General features: G+C 43.0%; 1 protein-coding gene across 1 annotated transcript in view; it reads right to left on the bottom strand.

Moving 5' to 3' along the window:
* The window catches only part of LOC112215221 (integrin alpha-5), a 95,048-nt gene that overhangs the window by 58,579 nt on the left and 14,862 nt on the right, over positions 1-21,607 (bottom strand). Inside the window, exon 2 of the mRNA XM_042299929.1 lies at positions 4,429-4,559. Coding sequence (XP_042155863.1) covers positions 4,429-4,559 — 131 coding nt within the window. The remainder of the gene's footprint in view (positions 1-4,428; positions 4,560-21,607) is intronic.

The raw sequence follows: 21,607 nt of genomic DNA, 5'->3' as shown, positions 1-21,607 counted from the left end.
GCTTTAGCGATACCACAAATAACATGCCTAACATTAAAAATATCTAAGAGGCTTGTTCCTTTAACTGCACAGCAATAATCTGCATTACTATTTTCATAACTCAGGGGCCTTTGTTTTGATAAAGTGAGAGGGTGACACTGAGGAGACATGCAAGCCAAATAGGACACACTACCCCGGCAACCATGAGTATCAGCAGGGAAATCAATCTATTATTCATGTTTCAGAACTATAGTAGATGGATTCTTCTTGACCACCTGGTCACGGTGAAACAGAAAATGATATTCAACATGACATCTCTACAGTTATGTCAATGACATAATCGCTACGTTCAGAGCCCAAGACTATCAACTCCATACAGAACTGGCAATGAGCTGCTGTGCTCTGAGCTCCGTGTCTGTCACTGCTCTTATTGTCCATGTCAGAGGTGCTATATTGGCTTTCATACAGTGTGATGGATGGAATGATGAAAAGATCAGTAGGTTAAGAGGCAGGACAAGCCAGACAAACACGCCTTTGATACGAGAGAGAAAAATCCAGTAGACGCTTGTGGCAATGTGGTCATGTAACATCCTTTCAGTGAACTTGGGTAGACTTTGTGCTGACGTGACTAGTGCCCCTCGACCCTTCTCTCTCCTGAGACAGGACAGCAGAGAGTAGGGTGGGGTCTGGCGTGTGTCCACAGACTCTCCCCTTTGAACTTTGCGAGAGGAGACCCATTAGAGGAGTATCCTGGGTTAGAGTACAGGGCGGATGCGGTCAGAGACAAGTGGCCAAATTCACTAGCTGGCCCTGGGGGAGTTACTGGTGGTAGGGGAAGATGGTTCATAGATGGAAACAGGGCTCTGATTTCCCCCTGTCCCTCTCTCTCTCCCTCAGATCACTGGGTTGTCTCGTCTTATCTCATTGGAAGGGGAAGTGGAGAGGGAGGCCTCTTGGTCAGGCTCAGGGAAGACCTCACCCACACTCTGGGGAGACCTCACCCACACTCAGGGGAGCCTTCACCCACACTCAGGGGAGACCTCACCCACACTCAGGGGAGACTTCACCCACACTCAGGGAGACCTCACCCACACTCAGGGAGACCTCACCCACACTCAGGGAGACTTCACCCACACTCAGGGAGACCTCACCCACACTCAGGGGAGACCTCACCCACACTCAGGGGAGACCTCACCCACACTCAGGGAGACTTCACCCACACTCAGGGAGACTTCACCCACACTCAGGGAAGACCTCACCCACACTCAGGGAGACCTCACCCACACTCAGGGAGACTTCACCCACACTCAGGGGAGACCTCACCCACACTCAGGGGAGACCTCACCACACTCAGGGAGACCTCACCCACACTCAGGGAGACCTCACCCACACTCAGGGGAGACTTCACCCACACTCAGGGGAGACTTCACCCACACTCAGGGGAGACCTCACCCACACTCAGGGAGACCTCACCCACACTCAGGGGAGACCTCACCCACACTCAGGGAGACTTCACCCACACTCAGGGGAGACCTCACCCACACTCAGGGGAGACCTCACCCACACTCAGGGGAGACCTCACCCACACTCAGGGGAGACCCTGAATAATGTCACAAAAACAGACACACCTCTCATATAAAGGGTCAACACTAATATATTACAGAGCTCTAGCCATGTCATAAGCAAATAAGGAAAACATATTTCCTTTGTCCTACAGACAGGGGTGCTAGGCTCTTGTATGCTGGCCCAGATGGCAGAATTGGCTCTTCCTCACAAATCAAATGTTCGCCTTCAAAGCCCACTGTCCAAATCCCCAAAAGACTATCCTTCACCCCAACGCCCTGCTGCCTGCTGCACATTACATCACTGTGACAAACATGGCCCTCAGCCAGCATCCAAGGATGTGCAACACATTTTATGAATCTGTTGGAAGAGAAGGGGAATGAAAACAGAAGAAAGGAGCAACCAGCAATTTGATTCCTTGAGATCTGCTGTAAAATGGGGCTCCACTGTGTGTGTGTGTGTGTGTGTGTGTGTGTGTGTGTGTGTGTGTGTGTGTGTGTGTGTGTGTGTGTGTGTGTGTGTGTGTGTGTGTGTGTGTGTGTGTGTGTGTGTGTGTGTGTGTGTGTGTGTGTGTGTGTGTTTGTGTGTGTGTGTGTGTGTGTGTGTGTGTGTGTGTGTGTGTGTGTGTGTGTGTGTGTGTGTGTGTGTGTGCCAGAGGGAGAGAACAATCTAATATACACAATACACAGCAAATTCTTCTCTCCTACAACTCTGTTACTCCTTAACTTACTCTTTCATCATTCCTGTAAAGGTTGATGGGGCCTTCAGCTGTCCAGTCACTGGAACACTGCTCCACTTCTCTGAAGAGCTCACAATAGTGAGCCATAAACCCGGGAAGGTTTACTGTATGTCTACCCTTTACATTCAGGTTCAAATTAAGCTCTTTGGCGAGAACAAATATATAATTGTATTTATTGTCATTGTATGTAGTGGCCGTTTCTTTTGACTGTATATTTGTTCTCCCTATATGCCCTGGAGTTATATGCCCTGGACAGAACACATACTGTATCTAGCCTAAAGGGAAGATACCCTTGTCTAAAACACTCCAAAAACACGTTTTTGTCCCAAAAAGAAAGGCACTAATGACATGCTTAAAGGAATCAAATCAAATAAAAACTATTAGCACATTTGCCGAATAGAACAGGCGTAGACTTAACAGTGAAACACTTGCTTACGTGCCCTTCCCAAATAGTTAAAAAATATTATAATTTTTAGAGGAATAGAGGAATAAAATACCCAAGAATGGAGCTATATACAGGAAGTACCAGTACCATATCAATGTGAGGCTATATACAGGAAGTACCTGTACCAGATCAATGTGGAACTATATACAGGAAGTACCAGTACCAGATCAATGTGGAGCTATATACATGAAGTACCAGTACCAGATCAATGTGAGGCTATATTCAGGAAGTACCAGTACCAGATCAATGTGAGGCTATATACAGGAAGTACCAGTGCCAGATCAATGTGGAGCTATATACAGGAAGTACCAGTACCAGATCAATGTGGAGCTATATACAGGAAGTACCAGTACCAGATCAATGTGGAGCTATATACAGGAAGTACCAGTACCAGATCAATGTGGAACTATATACAGGAAGTACCATAACCAGATCAATGTGAGGCTATATTCAGGAAGTACCATAACCAGATCAATGTGAGGCTATATTCAGGAAGTACCATAACCAGATCAATGTGAGGCTATATACAGGAAGTACCAGTACCAGATCAATGTGAGGCTATATACAGGAAGTACCAGTACCAGATCAATGTGAGGCTATATACAGGGAGTACCAGTACCAGATCAATGTGAGGCTATATTCAGGAAGTACCATAACCAGATCAATGTGAGGCTATATACAGGAAGTACCAGTCCCAGATCAATGTGAGGCTATATACAGGGAGTACCAGTACCAGATCAATGTGAGGCTATATACAGGGAGTACCAGTACCAGATCAATGTAGAGCTATATACAGGGAGTACCAGTACCAGATCAATGTGAGGCTATATACAGGGAGTACCAGTACCAGATCAATGTGGAGCTATATACAGGAAGTACCAGTACCAGATCAATGTAGAGCTATATACAGGAAGTACCAGTACCAGATCAATGTAGAGCTATATACAGGAAGTACCAGTACCAGATCAATGTAGAGCTATATACAGGGAGTACCAGTACCAGATCAATGTAGAGCTATATACAGGGAGTACCAGATCAATGTGCAGACGTATTTGAGGTAGATATGTACAGGAAGGCAGGGTAAAGTGACGAGGCATCAGGATAGATAATAATATATGCAGCAGCATATGATGAGCGTAAAAGTATGTGTGTGCGCATGTGTTTGTGTTGTATCGGTGTGCGTGTGCGTGCATGTGTTTGTGTTGTCGATGTGCACGTGTGCGTGTGTGTGTGCGTATATGTAGTGTGTGGGTTTGTGTGTGCGCATCGAGTTTCCAGGAACCAATGTGTCAAACAAAGGATCAGTGAAGTAGAACAGAGACACATGATCACCTGCCGGCCACAGGAGCTTGGAGGCCATGGACCAGTGGTTTTAAGAAGTGCTTAGAACAGGACCACGGCTTGACCAGCTTAACGGTTGCTCACCATCCTCTACAATCTCCAGTTCTCAAGAGTCTCACGCTCCAGTCACCAGTCAAGACAATAAAAAGAGAGGAGTGGATGAGAGGTTTATGTTATAGGAAGCAGAGAGCCGGGACGGAGCGAAAAGGACAGCTGGCATTCTGCTGTGATGTTTGACTCAAACGTTAGTGCTTAAACCACTTGTGAGTCGATAAGTCAATGTAATTCAGAACATGTTCAGACTTCAAGAGCAAGAAGGCGTGATCAAGACCTAGAGCAATGAGGTCATATTGGGTCTTACCTTGATTGTCAAATTCAATGTTGTGGCACTCAGATTGGCCGAGACTCCATGGGCAGAAGTACACAGACCCGCCCTCTGTGATGTTGAACTGACTGGTATTGGCCTTGGGAGCGCCAATCACTACACTGACGCTGTAAGAAGAGAGAAAAAACATGCAGTCATTCAAATGTCATTATGTCACCTCTACCTAACATGCTTCCTCCCCCAGCAACATAACAGTAGAAGTATAGCAACTTAGATCCACTGAATGAGTTTGGTATTATTTTCTGTCATTATATAGTTTGTTAATGTCTGCTCTTGGTCTGGTATCAAATAAAAATACATTCCAGACCTTCTATTCAACAGTTTAAGCATGATGCAGAGCTGGTAAAGTGTCTTCAGACCCCTTAAATTTTTTCACATTTTGTTACGTTACAGCCTCATTTCAAAATGTATTAAATTGTTTCTTTTCCTCATCAATCTACACATAATACCCCATAACGACAAAGCGAAAACAGGTTTTTAGACATGTTTGCTAATTTATAACAAAATAACTGAAATAACTTTTTTATATACAGTACCAGTCAAAAGTTTACACACCAACGCATTTATGAATTTTTACTATTTTCTACATTGAAGAATAATAGTGAAGACATCAAAACTATGAAATAACACATATGGAATCATGTAGTAACCAAAAAAAATGTTAAACAAAACCAAATATATTTTCGATTTTAGAATCTTCAAAGTAGTCACCCTTTGCATTGATGACAGCTTTGCACACTCTTGGCATTCTCTCAAACAACTTCATGAGGAATGCTTTTCCTACAGTCTTGAAGGAATTCCAACATATGCTGAGCACTTGTTGGCTGCTTTTCCTTCACTCTGTGGTTCAACTCATCCCAAACCATCTCAATTGGTTTGAGGTCAGGTAATTGTGGAGGTCAGGTCATCTGATGCAGCACTCCATCATTCTCCTTCTTGGCCAAATAGCCCTCCTCCTCCATGCTTCACGGTGGGAACCACACATGCGGACTTCATCTGTTCACCTACTCTGTGTCTCAAAAAACATTGGAACCAAAAAAATCTAAAAATTGGACTCATCAGACCAAAAGGACAGATTTCCACCTTTCTAATGTCCATTGCTCGTGTTTCTTGGCCCAAGCAAGTCTCTTCTTATTGGTGTCCTTTAGGAATGCTTTCTTTGCAGCGATTCGACCATGAAGGCCTGATTCACGCAGTCTCCTCTGAACAGTTGATGTTAAGATGTGTCTGTTAATTGAACTCAGTGAAGCATTTATTTGGGCTGCAATCTGAGGTGCAGTTAACTCTAATGAACTTATCCTATGCAGCAGAGGTAACTCTGGGTCTTCCTGTGGAAGGTCCTCATGAGAGCCAGTTTCATGATAGCGCTTGATGGTTTTTGCGACAGCGCTTGATGGTTTTTGCGACTGCACTTGAAGAAACTTTTAAAGTTCTTGACATTTTCCAGATTGACTGACCTTCATGTCTTAAAGAAATTATGGACTGTCATTTCTCTTTGCTTACATGAGTTGTTCTTGCCATAATATGGACTTGGTATTTTACCAAATAGGGCTATCTTCTGTAATCGACCCTTACCTTGTCAAAACACAACTGATTGGCTCAAATGCATTAAGGAAATAAATTCCACCAATTAATTTTTAACAAAGCACACCTGTTAATTGAAATGCATTCCAAGTGTCCACCTCATGAAGCTGGTTGAGAGGATGCCAAGAGAAATATAAATATAAATATAAAATATTTAGATTTGTTAAACACTTTTTTGGTTACTACATGATTCCATGTGTGTTATTTCATAGTATTGATGTCTTCACTATTATCCTACAATTTAGAAAATAGTACAAATAAAGAAAAACCCTTGAATGATTAGGTGTGTGCAAACTTTTGATTGTTACTGTAAGTATTCAGACCCTTTACTATGAGACTCAAAATTGAGCTCAGGTGCATCCTGTTTCCATTGATCATCCATGAGATGTTTCTCTTGATTGGAGTCCACCTGTGGTAAATTCAATTGATTGGACATGATTTGTAAAGGCAAACACTTGTCTATATAAGGTCCCACAGTTGACAGAGCACGTCAGAGCAAAAACCAAGTCATGAGGTCGAAGTAATTGTCCGTAGAGCTCTGAGGCAGGATTGTGTTGAGGCACAGATCTGGAGAAGGGTACCAAAACAATTCTTCAGCATTGAAGGTCCGCAAGAACACAGTGGCCTCAATCATTCTTAAATGGAAGAAGTTTGGAACCACCAAGTCTCTTCGTAGAGCTGGCTGCCTGGCCAAACTGAGCAATCGGGGGAGAAGGGCCTTGGTCAGGGAGGTGACTGAGAACCCGATGGTCACTCTGACAGAGCTCCAGAGGTTCTCTGTGGAGATGGGAGAAACTTCCAGAAGTACAATCATCTCTGCAGCACCCCAACAATCAGGCCTTTATGGTAGAGTGGCCAGACGGAAGTCACTCCTCAGTAAAAGGCACATGACAGTCCGCTTGGAGTTTGCCAAAAGTTACCTAATGACTCTCAGACCATGAGAAACAAGATTGTCTGGTCTGATGGAACCAAGATTGAACTATTTGGCCTGAATGCCAAGTGTCACGTCTGGAGGGAACCTGGCACCATTCCTACTGTGAAGCATGGTGATGGCAGCATCATGATGTGGCAATGTTTTTCAGCGGCAGGGCATGGAAGACTAGTCAGCATCGAGGGAAAGATGAATGGAGAAAAGTACAGAGGAGATGCTTGATGAAAAACTGCTCCAGAGTACTCAGGACCTCAGACTGGGGCTAAGGTTTACCTACCAAGAGGACAACAACCCCAAGTACACAGCCAAGAAAATGCAGGAGTGGCTTCAGGACAATAATGTAAAAGTCCGTGTGTGGCCCAGCCAGAGCCCGGACTTGAACCCGATCAAACATCTCTCAAGAGACCTGAAAATAGCTGTGCAGCGACACTCCCAATCCAACCGGACAGAGCTTGAGAGGATCTGCAGAGAAGAATGGGAGAAATTTCCCAAATACAGGGGTGCCAAGCTTGTAGCGTCACACGCAAGAAGACTCAAGGCCGTAATTGCTGCCAATAGTGCTTCAACAAAGTACTAAGTAAAGGGTCTGAATACTTGAAATTTCCGTTTTTATTTTTTTATACATTTGCAAACATTTCTAAAAACTATTTTGGACATGTACTTTTGGGTATTGTGTGTAGATTGATGGGGGGGGACAATTTAATCCATTTAGAATAAGGTTGCAAACGTAACAAAATGTGGAAAAAGTCAAGGGGTCTGAATACTTTCCGAATGCTCTGTATATACATCTCACTGCTCACAAAGCTATACCCCTACTTCCAACATTCTAACAGGTTCTAGTACAGTACTATGTTACATAACATTGTAACCATGTGCAATTGTTGCTGTAATGTGTGCACAAGACATTCTCTCCTTCTCTCGGTCACACACACACACATGCGATCTCTGTGGGGCAAATTCGATGGGATAACAAGAAAGCAGAAGGCCTAAGTGGGGTCACACTGTTGTTTCCACAGCTGGCCCTTTAGACAGACATCTAGCTAAACCACTTAACCCTGCAGTAAACTAATAGCAAAGCCAGGACTGGTACAGATATATCGCTGCTGTAACCCTGAAGTGAACTAAATGCAAAACCAGGACTGTTACAGACATATAGCTGCTGTAACACGGAAACCCCTTCAGCAGATCTACCAGCAACGAGTGGTCTTACAGGTGAGTGTGAGGAACAGCTAACCAGGTTAAAAATCACTGGGACAGAATATTCAATGACAGAGGAAACCCAAAACTGCCAGGTAATGAGAACCTTTAGACAATCCACTGAACCAGGACATATTGCCATGGATCAACTGACAGACATTTTTTCCAGTAGACAGTCTGGCTGAACCAGCACAGTGTAGTCATTACCTCATCGAGGCTCCAATTATCCCATCATCATCACTGGCATGGTGCTGGACAGTGAAGTGGGCAGAATACAGAAGAGATGAGGGCAGTGAGTGTAGAGTAGAGCCTAGAGGGGTCTTCCTAAACACAGGAAGAGCACACCCTTTCCTGCTCCAGGTCAGTCACCCAATGATGCGTGGTAGTTTACGTTATCGCTAAATTTAAATATCTATCAGGGGACAACTACTCAACAATTTCCAGTCCAGACTCAAGACGATCCACCGTCATTTCAGAAACCAGCCTTGGTGAAACCATACTTTCATCCTAGTCAGACTGCACTGCTTTTGTAGAGCCACGACACGTTCCCATCTTGGTTAGGACTTATAGATGGGTCTTTTTACATAGAAATAAGGTTTGGTAGAAGAGACTATTGGAGTACAGAGAAGAAGTTGGCGTCAGCCAGGCCTTATGGTGTTCAAAACTGAGGCCAAACAGGGGGCCAGGTCATAAAGGTGAGGGTATAGAAGAGATAAAGTGCCGGCCAAACCCAAGTCAAAGCTTTGGCAGAAATCCTTGGTTTGTTTTGGAAGAGGGAAAAGAAAACATGGCCGTCCGGATTTGGGGGAGAGAGAGTGAGAGAGTCCAAGTGCTCTGGCCCTGGGTTTAGACTGAGGAGGGTAGCTCCCAGAAGAGTAGACAATGGAGCTCTGGCTGTAGAATAATGTAGATCAAATCAAATCAAATTGTATTTGTCACATACACATGGTTAGCAGATGTTAATGCGAGTGTAGCGAAATGCTTGTGCTTCTAGTTCCGACAATGCAGTAATAACCAACAAGTAATCTAACTAACAATTCCAAAACTACTGTGAAATAACACGTAAAAAAACAAAAAACTGCATAGTTTCCTAGGAACGCGAAGCGAGGCGGCCATCTCTGTCGGCGCCGGAAGTACCTTCACAGAGAACCTTTGTCATCATGGATTCCCACGATGAGGCCGCTGACAGGCTCTCTCTCTCTCTTCACACTTACGCAGATATGAAGTTTGACACTAGAGTGTTCACTCCATAGCATATTCTATGGTTCATCACTTGTTCATTGAAGGAATAATCCAGCCCAAACCACTAATTCCTATAAATAACACTAATATGTGAAAACAAATTTTATGAACAAATGTTTCATTTTGTCATTATAACAAGGTTGGTAGAAACATGTGAACATTGTTTTGGGAAATCTGTTGCAGCTCAAGCCTACTACAAACCCACAATGCAATGCTCTCGCTTTCTGTGCTGGCTGACCAGCTTGAGGAAAATAGGCAGGTTTCTCGACTCCTACCCTGACACTGAGACGGGATTGCGTGACGATTAGTTTAGTAACCACGTGACGCAGCATTACAACGTGAATGCGATGGGTCAGTCAGTTGGGTGGGACATTTCTTTATTCATTGCCCAATGGGATACCGATCTCCTCCTTTCTGTAATATCTCTGTCTCCCACAGATACACAGGGCGCATTGCAAGATGGTACTTGAAGGAGAAAGAGTTGAATAATTTGGTACACTGTTTAGATTGAGCACATCTAAGCGAAATATATACATTGTCATGACGATATAGGTGGATGGATGTGTTCTAGTATGCCCATACCATATATTGGCTGATGTGGTGATCTGAAGAGCAGGTCATTGTTTTAAAATCATCATGAAATGTGATCGTGTGTTATACCCCCCATCTCCAGTGACGAGAATTATGTAGCTATGACGCTGTTCCTACACGATTTCCTGATTTTCACAGTCAGACCACTTAGAAGTTAAATCACAGGGATTATTTTTTTACCCACTGACAGAACATAGACTGTCACCAAATTGACAGGAGTTTCATGATTTGTATTTCTAGGGGTGGATTATCCCTTTAATAGCCCACTGCTGAGGTGGAGCTCTGCTTTGTCCATTCATGTCTCATATCTCAGTGCTTCCCCTCTCTTCAAGTGCTAGAGAGATATACAGAACACAAGTTTGGCTGTGCTCCTGTGTTCCAAAATGTGCTTTTGAGCAATACCCTTTGAACAAATTGTTTTAAATATTGTATAATTTGAAGATATACAAATTAAAATCAGTACAGTCCAAAAATGTTTTTTTTTTACAAATCCTTGTCCAGGGGTAAATTGAACAAAAGCCAGTAAGCACAAAATCCCAAGCACTAAAATGCCAAAGAAAGTAGGCTTACTACATCTTTTGAGAATCTGATCTGAATACATGCTAAAAGTATTCTGTGATGGCATCATTTCAAAGGGAAAAAAGTCAACAAGGGGGAGGTGCTTTAATCAGCAAACTGGAAACAGGGGTGTGTTTTTTCACCTCTCTCTCTCACACACACACACACAATAACACATTGATAGTGATCTGAAAGTATTCTAAATAAGGAATAATTAGTATTTAATGGGCCTTTATCTGGCATGGGATCAGTCTAGCTAGAGTTAGAATTGTGATTTAGAAAGGGCTTTGCATACAGAGACTGAGGACACTGTCTGGCCCTCTGAGGATAAGGACAGAGCAGAGGAGAGGTATAATATTTTTTATATTTCACCTTTATTTAACCAGGTAGGCCAGTTGAGAACAAGTTCTCATTTACAACTGCGGCCTGGCCAAGATAAAGCAAAGCAGTGTGACACAAACAACACAGAGTTACACATAGGATAAACAAATGTACAGTCAATAACAGAATAGAAAATCTATATGCAGTGTGTGCAAATGTAGTAAGATTAGGGAGGAAAGGCAATAAATAGGCCATAGTGGCAAAATAATTACAATTTAGCAATTAAACACTAGAGTGATAGATGTGCAGAACATGAATGTGCAAGTATAGACACTGGGGTGCAAAGGAGAGAAAAAATATGGGGATGAGGTAGTTGGGTGGGCTATTTACAGATGACCTGTGTACAGGTGCAATGATCGGTAAGCTGCGTTGACAGCTGATGCTTAAAACTTATTGCGGATCAGTGGGAAGCTAGTGTCCCATTTCGACAACTTCCGGTGAAATTGCAGAGCGTGAAATTCAAATGACAGAAATGGTCATATTTAACATTCATGAAAATACAAGTGTCATACATCAGAAAAAAGCTTAACTTCTTGTTAATCTAGCCGCTGTCTCTGATTTCAAAAAGGCTTTACGGCAAAAGCACATCATGTGATTATCTGAGAACAGCGCCCAGTACACAAAAGCATTAAAAACATTTTCCAACCAGGCAGGTGCGCCACGAAAGTCAGAAATAGCGATAAAATAAATGCCTTACCTTTGAAGATCTTCTTCTGTTGGCACTCCAAAAGGTCCCAACTACATCACAAATGGTTCTTTTGTTCAATAAAGTCCTTCTTTATATCCCAAAAACTCAGTTTAGCTGGCGCGCTTCACCCTGGATTCCCTCCTTTGAAATGCATACAAAATGAATCTCAAACGCTACCAAACTTCTCCAAACAAGTCAAATAACGTTTATAATCAAACCTCAGGTACCCTAATACGTAAATAAACTATCAAATTTAAGATGGAGAATCGTTATTGTCTTTACAAGAGATAAACAACCAAGTATGCGCTCTCATCCACATGCATGAAAACACTACAGCCAAAATGGGAGCCACTTAGAAAAACTACAAATTCTAGCTCATTTTCCTGACACTCTTTCTAAAGACTGTTGACATCTAGTGGAAGCCCTAGGAACTGCAATCTGGGAGGTTTTCCCTTCATATAAAAAATGACAGCAATTGGAATAAGTGGTGGGCTGAATTTTTTTTCTTTTCTGGATGGTTTGTCCTCGGGTTTTCGCCTGCCATATCAGTTCTGTTATACTCACAGTAATTATTTTTAAAGTTTCAGAAACTTTAGAGTGTTTTCTATCAACATCTACCAATTATATGCATATCCTAGTTTCTGGGCCTGAGTAACAGGCAGTTTACTTTGGGCATGCTTCTCATCCAGACGTCAACAAACATCCTAGCCCAAAGAGGTTCAAGTTAGTGAGGGAGATATAAGACTCCAGCTTCAGTGATTTTTGCAATTCGTTCCAGTCACTGGCAGCAGAGTAAAGTAAAGGTGGCCAAAGGAGGAGTTGGCTTTGGGGATGACCAGTGAAATATACCTACTGGAGCGCGTGCTATGGGCGGGTGCTGCTATGGTGATCAGTGAGCTGAGATAAGGCTGGGCTTCACCTAGCAAAGACTTATAGATGACCTGGAGCCAGTGGGTTTGTCAACGAATATGAAGCGAGGGCCCGCCAACGAGAGCATACTAGTCGCAGTGGTGGGTCGTATATGGGGCTTTGGTGACAAAACGGATGGCACTGTGATAGGCTGCATCCAATTTGTTGAGTAGAGTGTTGGAGGCTATTTCGTAAATGACATCGCCGAAGTCAAGGATCGGTAGGGGAGTTAGTTTTACGAGGATATGTTTGGCAACATGAGTGAAGGATGCTTTGTAGCGAAATAGGAAGCTGATTCCAGATTTAACTTTGGATGGAAGATGCTTAATGTGAGTCTGGAAGGAGAGTTTACAGTCTAACCAGACACCTAGGTATTTATAGTTGTCCACATATTCAGAACCATCCAGAGTAGTCAGAACCATCCAGAGTAGTGATGTTGAACGGGCGGGCAGGTGCGGGCAGCGATTGAAGAGCATGAATTTAGTTTTACTGGCATTTAAGAGCAGTTGGAGGCCACGGAAGGAGTGTTGTATGGCATTGAATCTCGTCTGGAGGTTTGTTAACACAGTGTCCAAAGGGCTAGAAGTATACAGAATGGTGTCGTCTGCGTAGAGGTGGATCAGAGAATCACCAGCAGCAAGAGCGACATCATTGATGTATACAGAGAAAAGAGTCGGCCCGAGAATTGAACCCTGCGGCACCGATTTGACACACTGAACTCTATCTGAGAAGTAGGTGGTGAACCAGGCAAGGCAGTCATTTGAGAAACCAAGGCTGTTGAGTCTTTCAACAGAGTTGAAAGCCTTGGCCAGGTCGATGAAGACGGCTGAACAGTATTGTCTTTTATCGATGGCGGTTATGATATCGTTTAGGACCTTGAGCGTGGCTGAGGTGCAGCCTTTGAAGAGGGGGATGACCACAGCAGGGATCTCAAACGAGAGGTTGAACAGGCTAGTAATAGGGGTTGCAACAATTGCGGCAGATAATTTTAGAAAGAGAGGGTCCAGATTGTCTAGCCCAGCTATCTGGATTTGGGTGAAGAAGAAATTGGGGAGGCTTGGGCAAGTTGCTGTGGGGGGTGCAGAGCTATTGCCCGGGGTAGGGGTAGCCAGGTGGAAAGCATGGCCAGCCGTAGAAAAATGCTTATTGAAATTCACGATTATCGTAGACTTATCGGTGGTGACAGTGTTTCCTAGCCTCAGTGCAGAGAGCAGTTGGGAGGAGCTGCTCTTATTCTCCATGGACTTTACTATAGAGGACACCGTCTGGGCCTCTGAGGATAAGGACAGAGCAGAGGGGAGGTATACTATAGAGGACACCGTCTGGCCCTCTGAGGATAAGGACAGAGCAGAGGAGAGGTATATAGAGGACACCGTCTGGCCCTCTGAGGATAAGGACAGAGCAGAGGAGAGGTATACTATAGAGGACACCGTCTGGCCCTCTGAGGATAAGGACAGAGCAGAGGAGAGGTATCCTATAGAGGACAGGGAGTCATTTCAGTTGCTTAATGTAAACACCAGGCTCTTCAAATCTACAGAGAATGTTATTGAGTGTATGAGGAACTCAAGGGAAAATCAACACTGCAATATCTACATCAAAGTTTGAATCAACAATCTCTGACACAGAGAGAGTCAGTCAGAAGAGGGAGGTCCTAATTATAGAAGGTCAACATAGGCCACTTTCACCAGTGAAGTCACAAGGCGGGATCCTCTGCCCAGGCGTTGCGGATGCATGTAAGATCTTACAACGCCTGGATAGGTATTTTACGTATCAGCTAACCACATCATATGTTTTAGCAATTTGTCAGTCAATGACACAGTCGATGACATGGCATGCAGCCATTGGCTGATGCAATGAGGTCACTGTGGTTCTAGACCAGCCAGCAGATTCACCACAACTCTGATGTAGTCATAGCCTGCGTCGAGGTGACAGCCACAATACTTCAGAAACATGCTGGTAGAGGTTTGGTTTAGGGTCAGCTAAACCAAAGCCAAGAAACCCACAATCCTGCACTGGTGCAATCATAGGAAGGGTTATTTTCATTACGACGTAATTACGACATAGTTTCCCAAAAAATGTATTGTGTTCATTTTGGCATCATATTTTCATGTTGAAATATAACAGCATTAAGTTTAGTACGGAGACTTTGAGCAATCTGCTGCTGGGAATGGCAGTGTGGGTGGAAGAAAAACATTAGTGGCTTTCCTGCATCTCCCGAAGCGAGACCCAACTCCCCAATCAGCAGCCCACTAACGATCCCAACCAACCCCAGTTTGATGGTTTCAGCGTTAATTAAACTAATTGATTTAGGCTGCTAGTGTCGAGCACACAACACAGAAACTCCTCAGTACAAACACAGACTCCTCAGTACAAACACAGACTCCTCAGAACAAACACAGACTCCTCAGTACAAACACAGACTCCTCAGTACAAACACAGACTCCTGAGTACAATCACAGACTCCTGAGTACAATCACAGACTCCTCAGTATAATCACAGACTCCTCAGTATAATCACAGACTCCTGAGTACAATCACAGACTCCTGAGTACAATCACAGACTCCTCAGTATAATCACAGACTCCTCAGTATAATGACTGTTTGCTGGTGAGGGTTGTCTAATTTGAGGCTTCTGAAATCAGCAATACATAAGCTGCTGGTTGCAGCCACTATTTATATGTTTTTTTTATGAAGGGGCATTGTATAATGGTGGAAACTGTTGGTCTACCTCTGATTTTCCCAGGCTTAACCCAATAGAGTTTATGATGATGTTCGAGAGAGGCAGTCAGAAGCCAAATTCCTCTCGTCCCCTTCCCACCCAAACACAGCTTTTGATCCATTCCACAGTTAATGGTCTTCCTCCCAGCTGCAAAGCTTATGGCACTTGAACACTATTATAATTGTTTTAAGCCAGCCAGGAAAAAAACAGATGCAGCTTTGACTAAATAGCAAGAAATCACAATCACATTTTGTTGGACTACCAGATGGTGACTGCAGGCGGCTGCAGTCACCATCTGCAGTCGTAAACCCTGGCTGCAATGGGAATGGTATGGCACAGACAGATTCCCAGGGAACTGGTAGGTCTACATATGAGGGAAAGACCAGAGAAAGGGCAGCAGGACTGGAGCCTTTAAATGAACAAGTCCAGAAAACTGCCAAGGGAAGAGTTTGCTGAAAATGCACTGTTGAGGACCTCCGCTCCACAAGAAGTTCAAAAGAATAAGTAAAGGAGCCTTCAAAAACGTTGGTCCAAACCTCAGCTAGGGATGGGACTCAACTAACTCTTCACAGAGTTTACACTTCTAAATCAAATCCTCACATAAGGAGAAACTGAATTCGCTCAAGTGTAGTGACCCAGACTGAGCCCGTGGCACTCTTGACCTCCCTTCCTACCTCTCCCTAGCAGATATTGAGATCTATCCTGAGCCCAAAACCCAATGAGTAAACAGCTACAGCAGCAACGGTCTCTCTTCCACTTTGAGAAACTGACTGCCACACTGCTTCGACGAACTGACACCCAATACACTAAAGAAAATGCATGGCTGTAGAAGAGGACGGTCTTCAGTCAGCAAAGCCAACAAACTGTCAAATGGGACCGTCACCAAGTATGGCATCGTCACATTATTACTGGACTGAATCACTGGAACGACTTCAGACTCACTATTACACTGTGGAGGGGAATGCCAGTTGAATAGTACTGTAATGTAACAACTTATTTTGGACCACATGGAGCCATGACACACGACCTTCAGTCAGACACACGGCCTTCAGTCAGACACACAGCCTTCAGTCAGACACACGGCCTTCAGTCAGACACACGGCCTTCAGTCAGACACACGGCCTTCAGTCAGACACACGGCCTTCAGTCAGACACACGCCTTCTGTCAGACACACGGCATTCAGTCAGACACACGGCCTTCAGTCAGACACACGTCCTTCATGTCAGACACACGGCCTATGGTTCGATCAGAGCCAATGCCAAACCGGGAAACAGACTGTCTGACTCCCAACTGCTATTTTGTCTGGTCATCCACTCAGCACTACACACAGGCACACGTGCACAGACACACGCACTCACACAAACACAGCATTTGTGTAGTTCTGCTGTCCAGGATCTCCTTACTCTTATGGGACAGGCAGAGGGATGATGAGAGTACCAGGGCCTGCTGGGACAGTTAGAGCTGAATGAGAGAGAGCACTGTGCAGAACGCTCACTCATACTACCAGTAAGCTGCTACAGTAGGCTGTATCCAATGACTAAATGAGGTAGGAACCTGCACTGGAAAGTATTATTTTGAGAATTATGGAACAGTTCCAATCTCATTAGGGTTTCCTAACAATTTACCAAAACTACCCAGCATCCAGGTTAAAACATTCTTTGTCAAACTCCCATCTTGAGTACTGTACTTCAAAAGCAGGAGTTCGAACAAAAACTACACACCCACCAATGTTGATCTGATAAACATTATCCCATCTCCAGAACCGGATCTTAATGTCACTGCAAAAAAATGTCCTCCCAAAGGACATTGGTCCTGTGCAGTGGAGCAGGAGGCCTGCAAATCAACAGAACTGGCCCAGGTGCAGAGAGCCACACATACACTACACTGCTGTTTCGTATCAGGGTCGTTCCACCTCAAACAGCACAAGAGGGTTGACACCCACCATTTCTGATTGTTCTGGAATCATTTCTGTTGCTAGAAAGAAATAAGATTGGCATTTCTGCTTTTGTTGATATATAATTTAATTATATACAAAATTGTTGCGGAATTTGACTCATTGTGTCAAAACTCTACACACAAGCCAAATAAGACAACGCTTAGAGATAAACATCTCACTTCTATGGCAAAATGAAACTCTGCAATCAAAACCTAAAAATCATTTTTCAAAATTGTAATTTTGCAACAAAATGATACACACATGCACCATTTTAATTACTCTTTCAAAGCAGCAACACACTGATGTCTTTAGTACTTTGTAGTACATTTTCTCACAAAGACTTCTGTGAAAGATTGTTCAAGTACAGTACATCTACTCATATTCCAATGAACACACAAATAGAAAGGCTTCAGAAAAATATATATAAACAGCTGATTATTTTACCATTGCAGGCTTTTACAACAAAAACAAAGAAAAGTAGAATTACAGTACAGTAATCAATACAATATGTTACTGTAAACTCACGTAAACAAAAATAATTAGTAAAATTGCAGTGCGATGGTAAACAAATAATAGTATTGTAAGGGATTGCACACACTGTACATATGCACACACTGTACATAGATTTTTCTATTATTTTCTATTGTGTTATTGACTGTACGTTTGTTTATGTGTAACTCTGTGTTGTTTTTGTCACACTGTTTTGCTTTGTCTTGGCCAGGCCGCAGTTGTAAATGAGAACTTGTTCTCAACTGGCCTACCTGGTTAAATAAAGGTGAAATTTCAAATAAAAAAACATTTAAAAGGGATGGGCTGGATGGTTTATGGATCCCGCCTTCTGTTAGGGTCTGGCCACATCACTCATCCACATCACAAACAATGTCATCCCTGGCTAAGCAACAGGGAAAATGTCACCTTGAGTGTTGTATCCATCCCTGGACTGACCCCACCTCAATGTCTCCACATGCCTCTTCCATTGCTTGCAGAAGAGGCAGGCAGTCATGTGGTTGGTGGTCATACACTTTCCAATGCCAAGCCGACAATAATTCCTCAATCGGTTCGAGAAATGGGGAGTAAGGGGGCAAGTATACAACTGAAGTTATTGTGGTTGGTGAGCCAGTTCTTGACCAGAGCAGCCCGGTGTAAACTAACATTATCCCAGATGACAACAAACCTGGGCTGTTCTGGTCCGTCCTGTACAACTGCATTATCAAATCAAATCAAATCAAATGTATTTATATAGCCCTTCGTACATCAGCTGATATCTCAAAGTGCTGTACAGAAACCCAGCCTAAAACCCCAAACAGCAAGCAATGCAGGTGTAGAAACACAGTATGTAATGCATCCAGAAATATGATTATGTGTGCAGTATTCTAGGGACCGAGGGTGGCATGGTGATGGAGAACTCCTTGCAGACTAATGGCGTCACACAAGGTGATAAGTCCAGGACTCTCTAACAGAAAATGCATACACTGTACCGTGAATATGGTGTTTAATAAAAATACAGAACTACAACGTCTACATTTTCACACAAGGATGGGGGTAGGTTGGGTCAGACACATTCAGTCAAAAACTACAAGCTACAGGCAAGGCAGGTGCCCCACAGACAAGGAGGTCTTTGACTAATGCTGTTCCTCTCAAATGGAACCCTGTACAGCTACTTCACCGTAAGTTGGTGTTGACGCAAGATGTGGCAGTGTCGACATACTGACACGGTTGATATTATGGAATGTTGTGTGATCTGCGATGATTTGCTCTCGTAGTTGATGGTGTTGTTTGCAAACACTAGATTGACAACGGCCAGTTCCTGTTCATGGTGAACAGACATTGCCTTCAACCCTCAGGAGGTCGTCTGGAAGTTCTGTAGAAAATGCAAGAATGTCATCATTGGTTAGGTTCTTATTTTTTACATACTGTTCACAGTAACATCAAAACTGTATTACATGTACTTCACAGCACTATGCCTATGTTTTTGTTCACTGAGGAGCATAACCTAATATTGTAGGACTACATTGTATTGTAATACAGCATGATGTGTAACAATTACATAGGTACAGTCTAGTGTAGAAAGTTGAAGACGTACCTGTTCTCCAGTCTAAATGTCCGTATTATGGATGCTACCTTGTAGCGAGTCAGGTTGGGCTGGACTCTGCCCAGCCTCCCTCATCGTCAGGCCATGACTTATGACATGGTCCACCAAAGTGGCCCTAATGTCGTCGGAAATATGTCTCAGTCTATTGCCTGGTGCCTTTCTTCGTTCTTGTCCTCGTCCTCATCCTACTCCTCTCTCTCTTCCTCTACCTCTTTCCTCTTCCTCTCGCTCTCACTGCCTCCATGTTTGCAAAGTTCTCACAAAACTGGGGAGCTTATCTGAGGTCTATTTGTAGTGGTAAGGCTCAGACTAATTGGGGTTCAATTACTGTAGAATGTTTTCATGTGTGTGTGTGGGTGTTGCCAATTTCAGGTATGTTTTTCTTTTTGAATAATTTTCCATATGATTACAAGATATCTCATTCTTGAACGAAGTGTCTAATGTAAGAAACAGTCTGTAGTGTGTTGCAAGTGTGTTGCAGAACTGCAAACAAAGTGCAAACAAAGTGCAAAGTGTGTTGCAGAATTGCAAACAATGTGCAAAGCAGGAAAAGTGTTTATACTTTTGGTGCCTTTGTTTAGGGCATGGTTACAAAAGTTAAGGATTTGATGCTTTTGTCTAAGCATTCACTTTCAGTGTGTAAGCAATCGGTAAAAACTGTTTATTCAGTATTGATTGCACCCAAATTGTCTCTTTTAATTTATAGAATTCATACAATATTCAATAATTATAGTACCTAACATCTGATTTGAACTAGAGGTCGACCGATTCTGATTTTTCAACGCCGATACCGATACCGATTATTGGGGGACCAAAAAAGACGATACCGATTAATTGGTCGATTTAACAAAAAAAAATATTTGTAATAATGACAATTACAACAATACTGAAGGAACACTTATTTTAACTTAATATAATACATCAATAAAATCAATTTAGCCTCAAGTAAATAATGAAACATGTTCAATTTGGTTTAAATAATGCAAAAACAAAGTGTTGGAGAAGAAAGTAAAAGTGCAATATGTGCTATGTAAGAAAGCTAACGTGTCAGTTCCTTGCTCAGAACATGAGAACATATGAAAGCTGGTGGTTCCTTTTAACATGAGTCTTCCATATTCCCAGGTAAGAAGTTTTAGGTAGTTATTATAGGAATTATAGGACTATTTCCCTCTATACCATTTGTATTTCATTAACCTTTGACTATTGGATGTTCTTATAGGCACTTTAGTATTGCCAGTGTAACAGTATAGCTTCCTTCCCTCTCCTCGCTCCTCCCTGGGCTCGAACCAGCAACACAATGACAATAAGCGCACGCTAACTAGCTAGCCATTTCACTTCGGTTACACGAGCCTCATCTCGGGAGTTGATAAGCTTGAAGTCATAAACAGCGCAATGCTTGACGCACAACGAAGAGCTGCTGTCAAATGCACGAAAGTGAAGTTTGAATTAATGTTTACGAGCCTGCTTCTGCCTACCACCACTACAACCATGTGTAGTTAACTAGTGATTATGATTAATTGTTTTTTATAAGATAAGTTTAATGCTAGCTAGCAACTTACCTTGGCTTACTGCATTCGTGAAACAGGCAGTCTCCTTGTGGAGTGCAACGAGAGAGAGGCAGGTCGTTATTGCGTTGGACTAGTTAACTGTAAGGTTGCAAGATTGGATCCCCTGAGCTGACAAGGTGAAAATCTGTCGTTCTGCCCATGAACAAGGCAGTTAAACCCACCGTTCCTAGGCCGTCATTGAAAATAAGAATGTGTTCTTAACTGACTTGCCTAGTTAAACAAAGGTTGGATTTTTTAATCCAACATTTTTTTTAAATAAAAAATCGGCAAATCGGCACCCAAAAATGACGATTTCCGATTGTTATAAAAACTTGAAATCGGCACTAATTAATCGGCCATTCCGATTAATCGGTCGACCTCTAATTTGAACCAAACTTTTTTCTAACAATGAGTAAAATATGAGGAATCCAAAGATGTGGTCAAAAGCTATCCACGGACCCCCACATCCACTTCAATCCCACCCCAACAACAAGTATATAAACTCAGGACCCTGTCTTTCAAAGATAATAAGTATATATCCAAATAACTTCACAGATGTTCATTCTAAAAGGTTTAAACACTGTTTCCCATGCATGTTCAATGAACCATAAACAATGAATGAACATACACCTGTGGAAGGTTGTAAAGACACTAACAGCTTACAGACATTAGACAATTAAGGTCACAGTTATGAAAACATAGGACACTAAAGAGGCCTTTCTACTGACTCTGAAAAACACCAAAAGAAAGATGCCCAGGTTCCCTGCATATCTGTGTGAA

The sequence above is a fragment of the Oncorhynchus tshawytscha genome, linkage group LG16 (assembly GCF_018296145.1).
Source record: "Oncorhynchus tshawytscha isolate Ot180627B linkage group LG16, Otsh_v2.0, whole genome shotgun sequence".
NCBI classification, from domain to species: domain Eukaryota; kingdom Metazoa; phylum Chordata; class Actinopteri; order Salmoniformes; family Salmonidae; genus Oncorhynchus; species Oncorhynchus tshawytscha.
The sequence above is the reverse complement of the archived record's forward strand: the minus strand, read 5'-3'. Positions and strand labels throughout refer to the sequence as shown.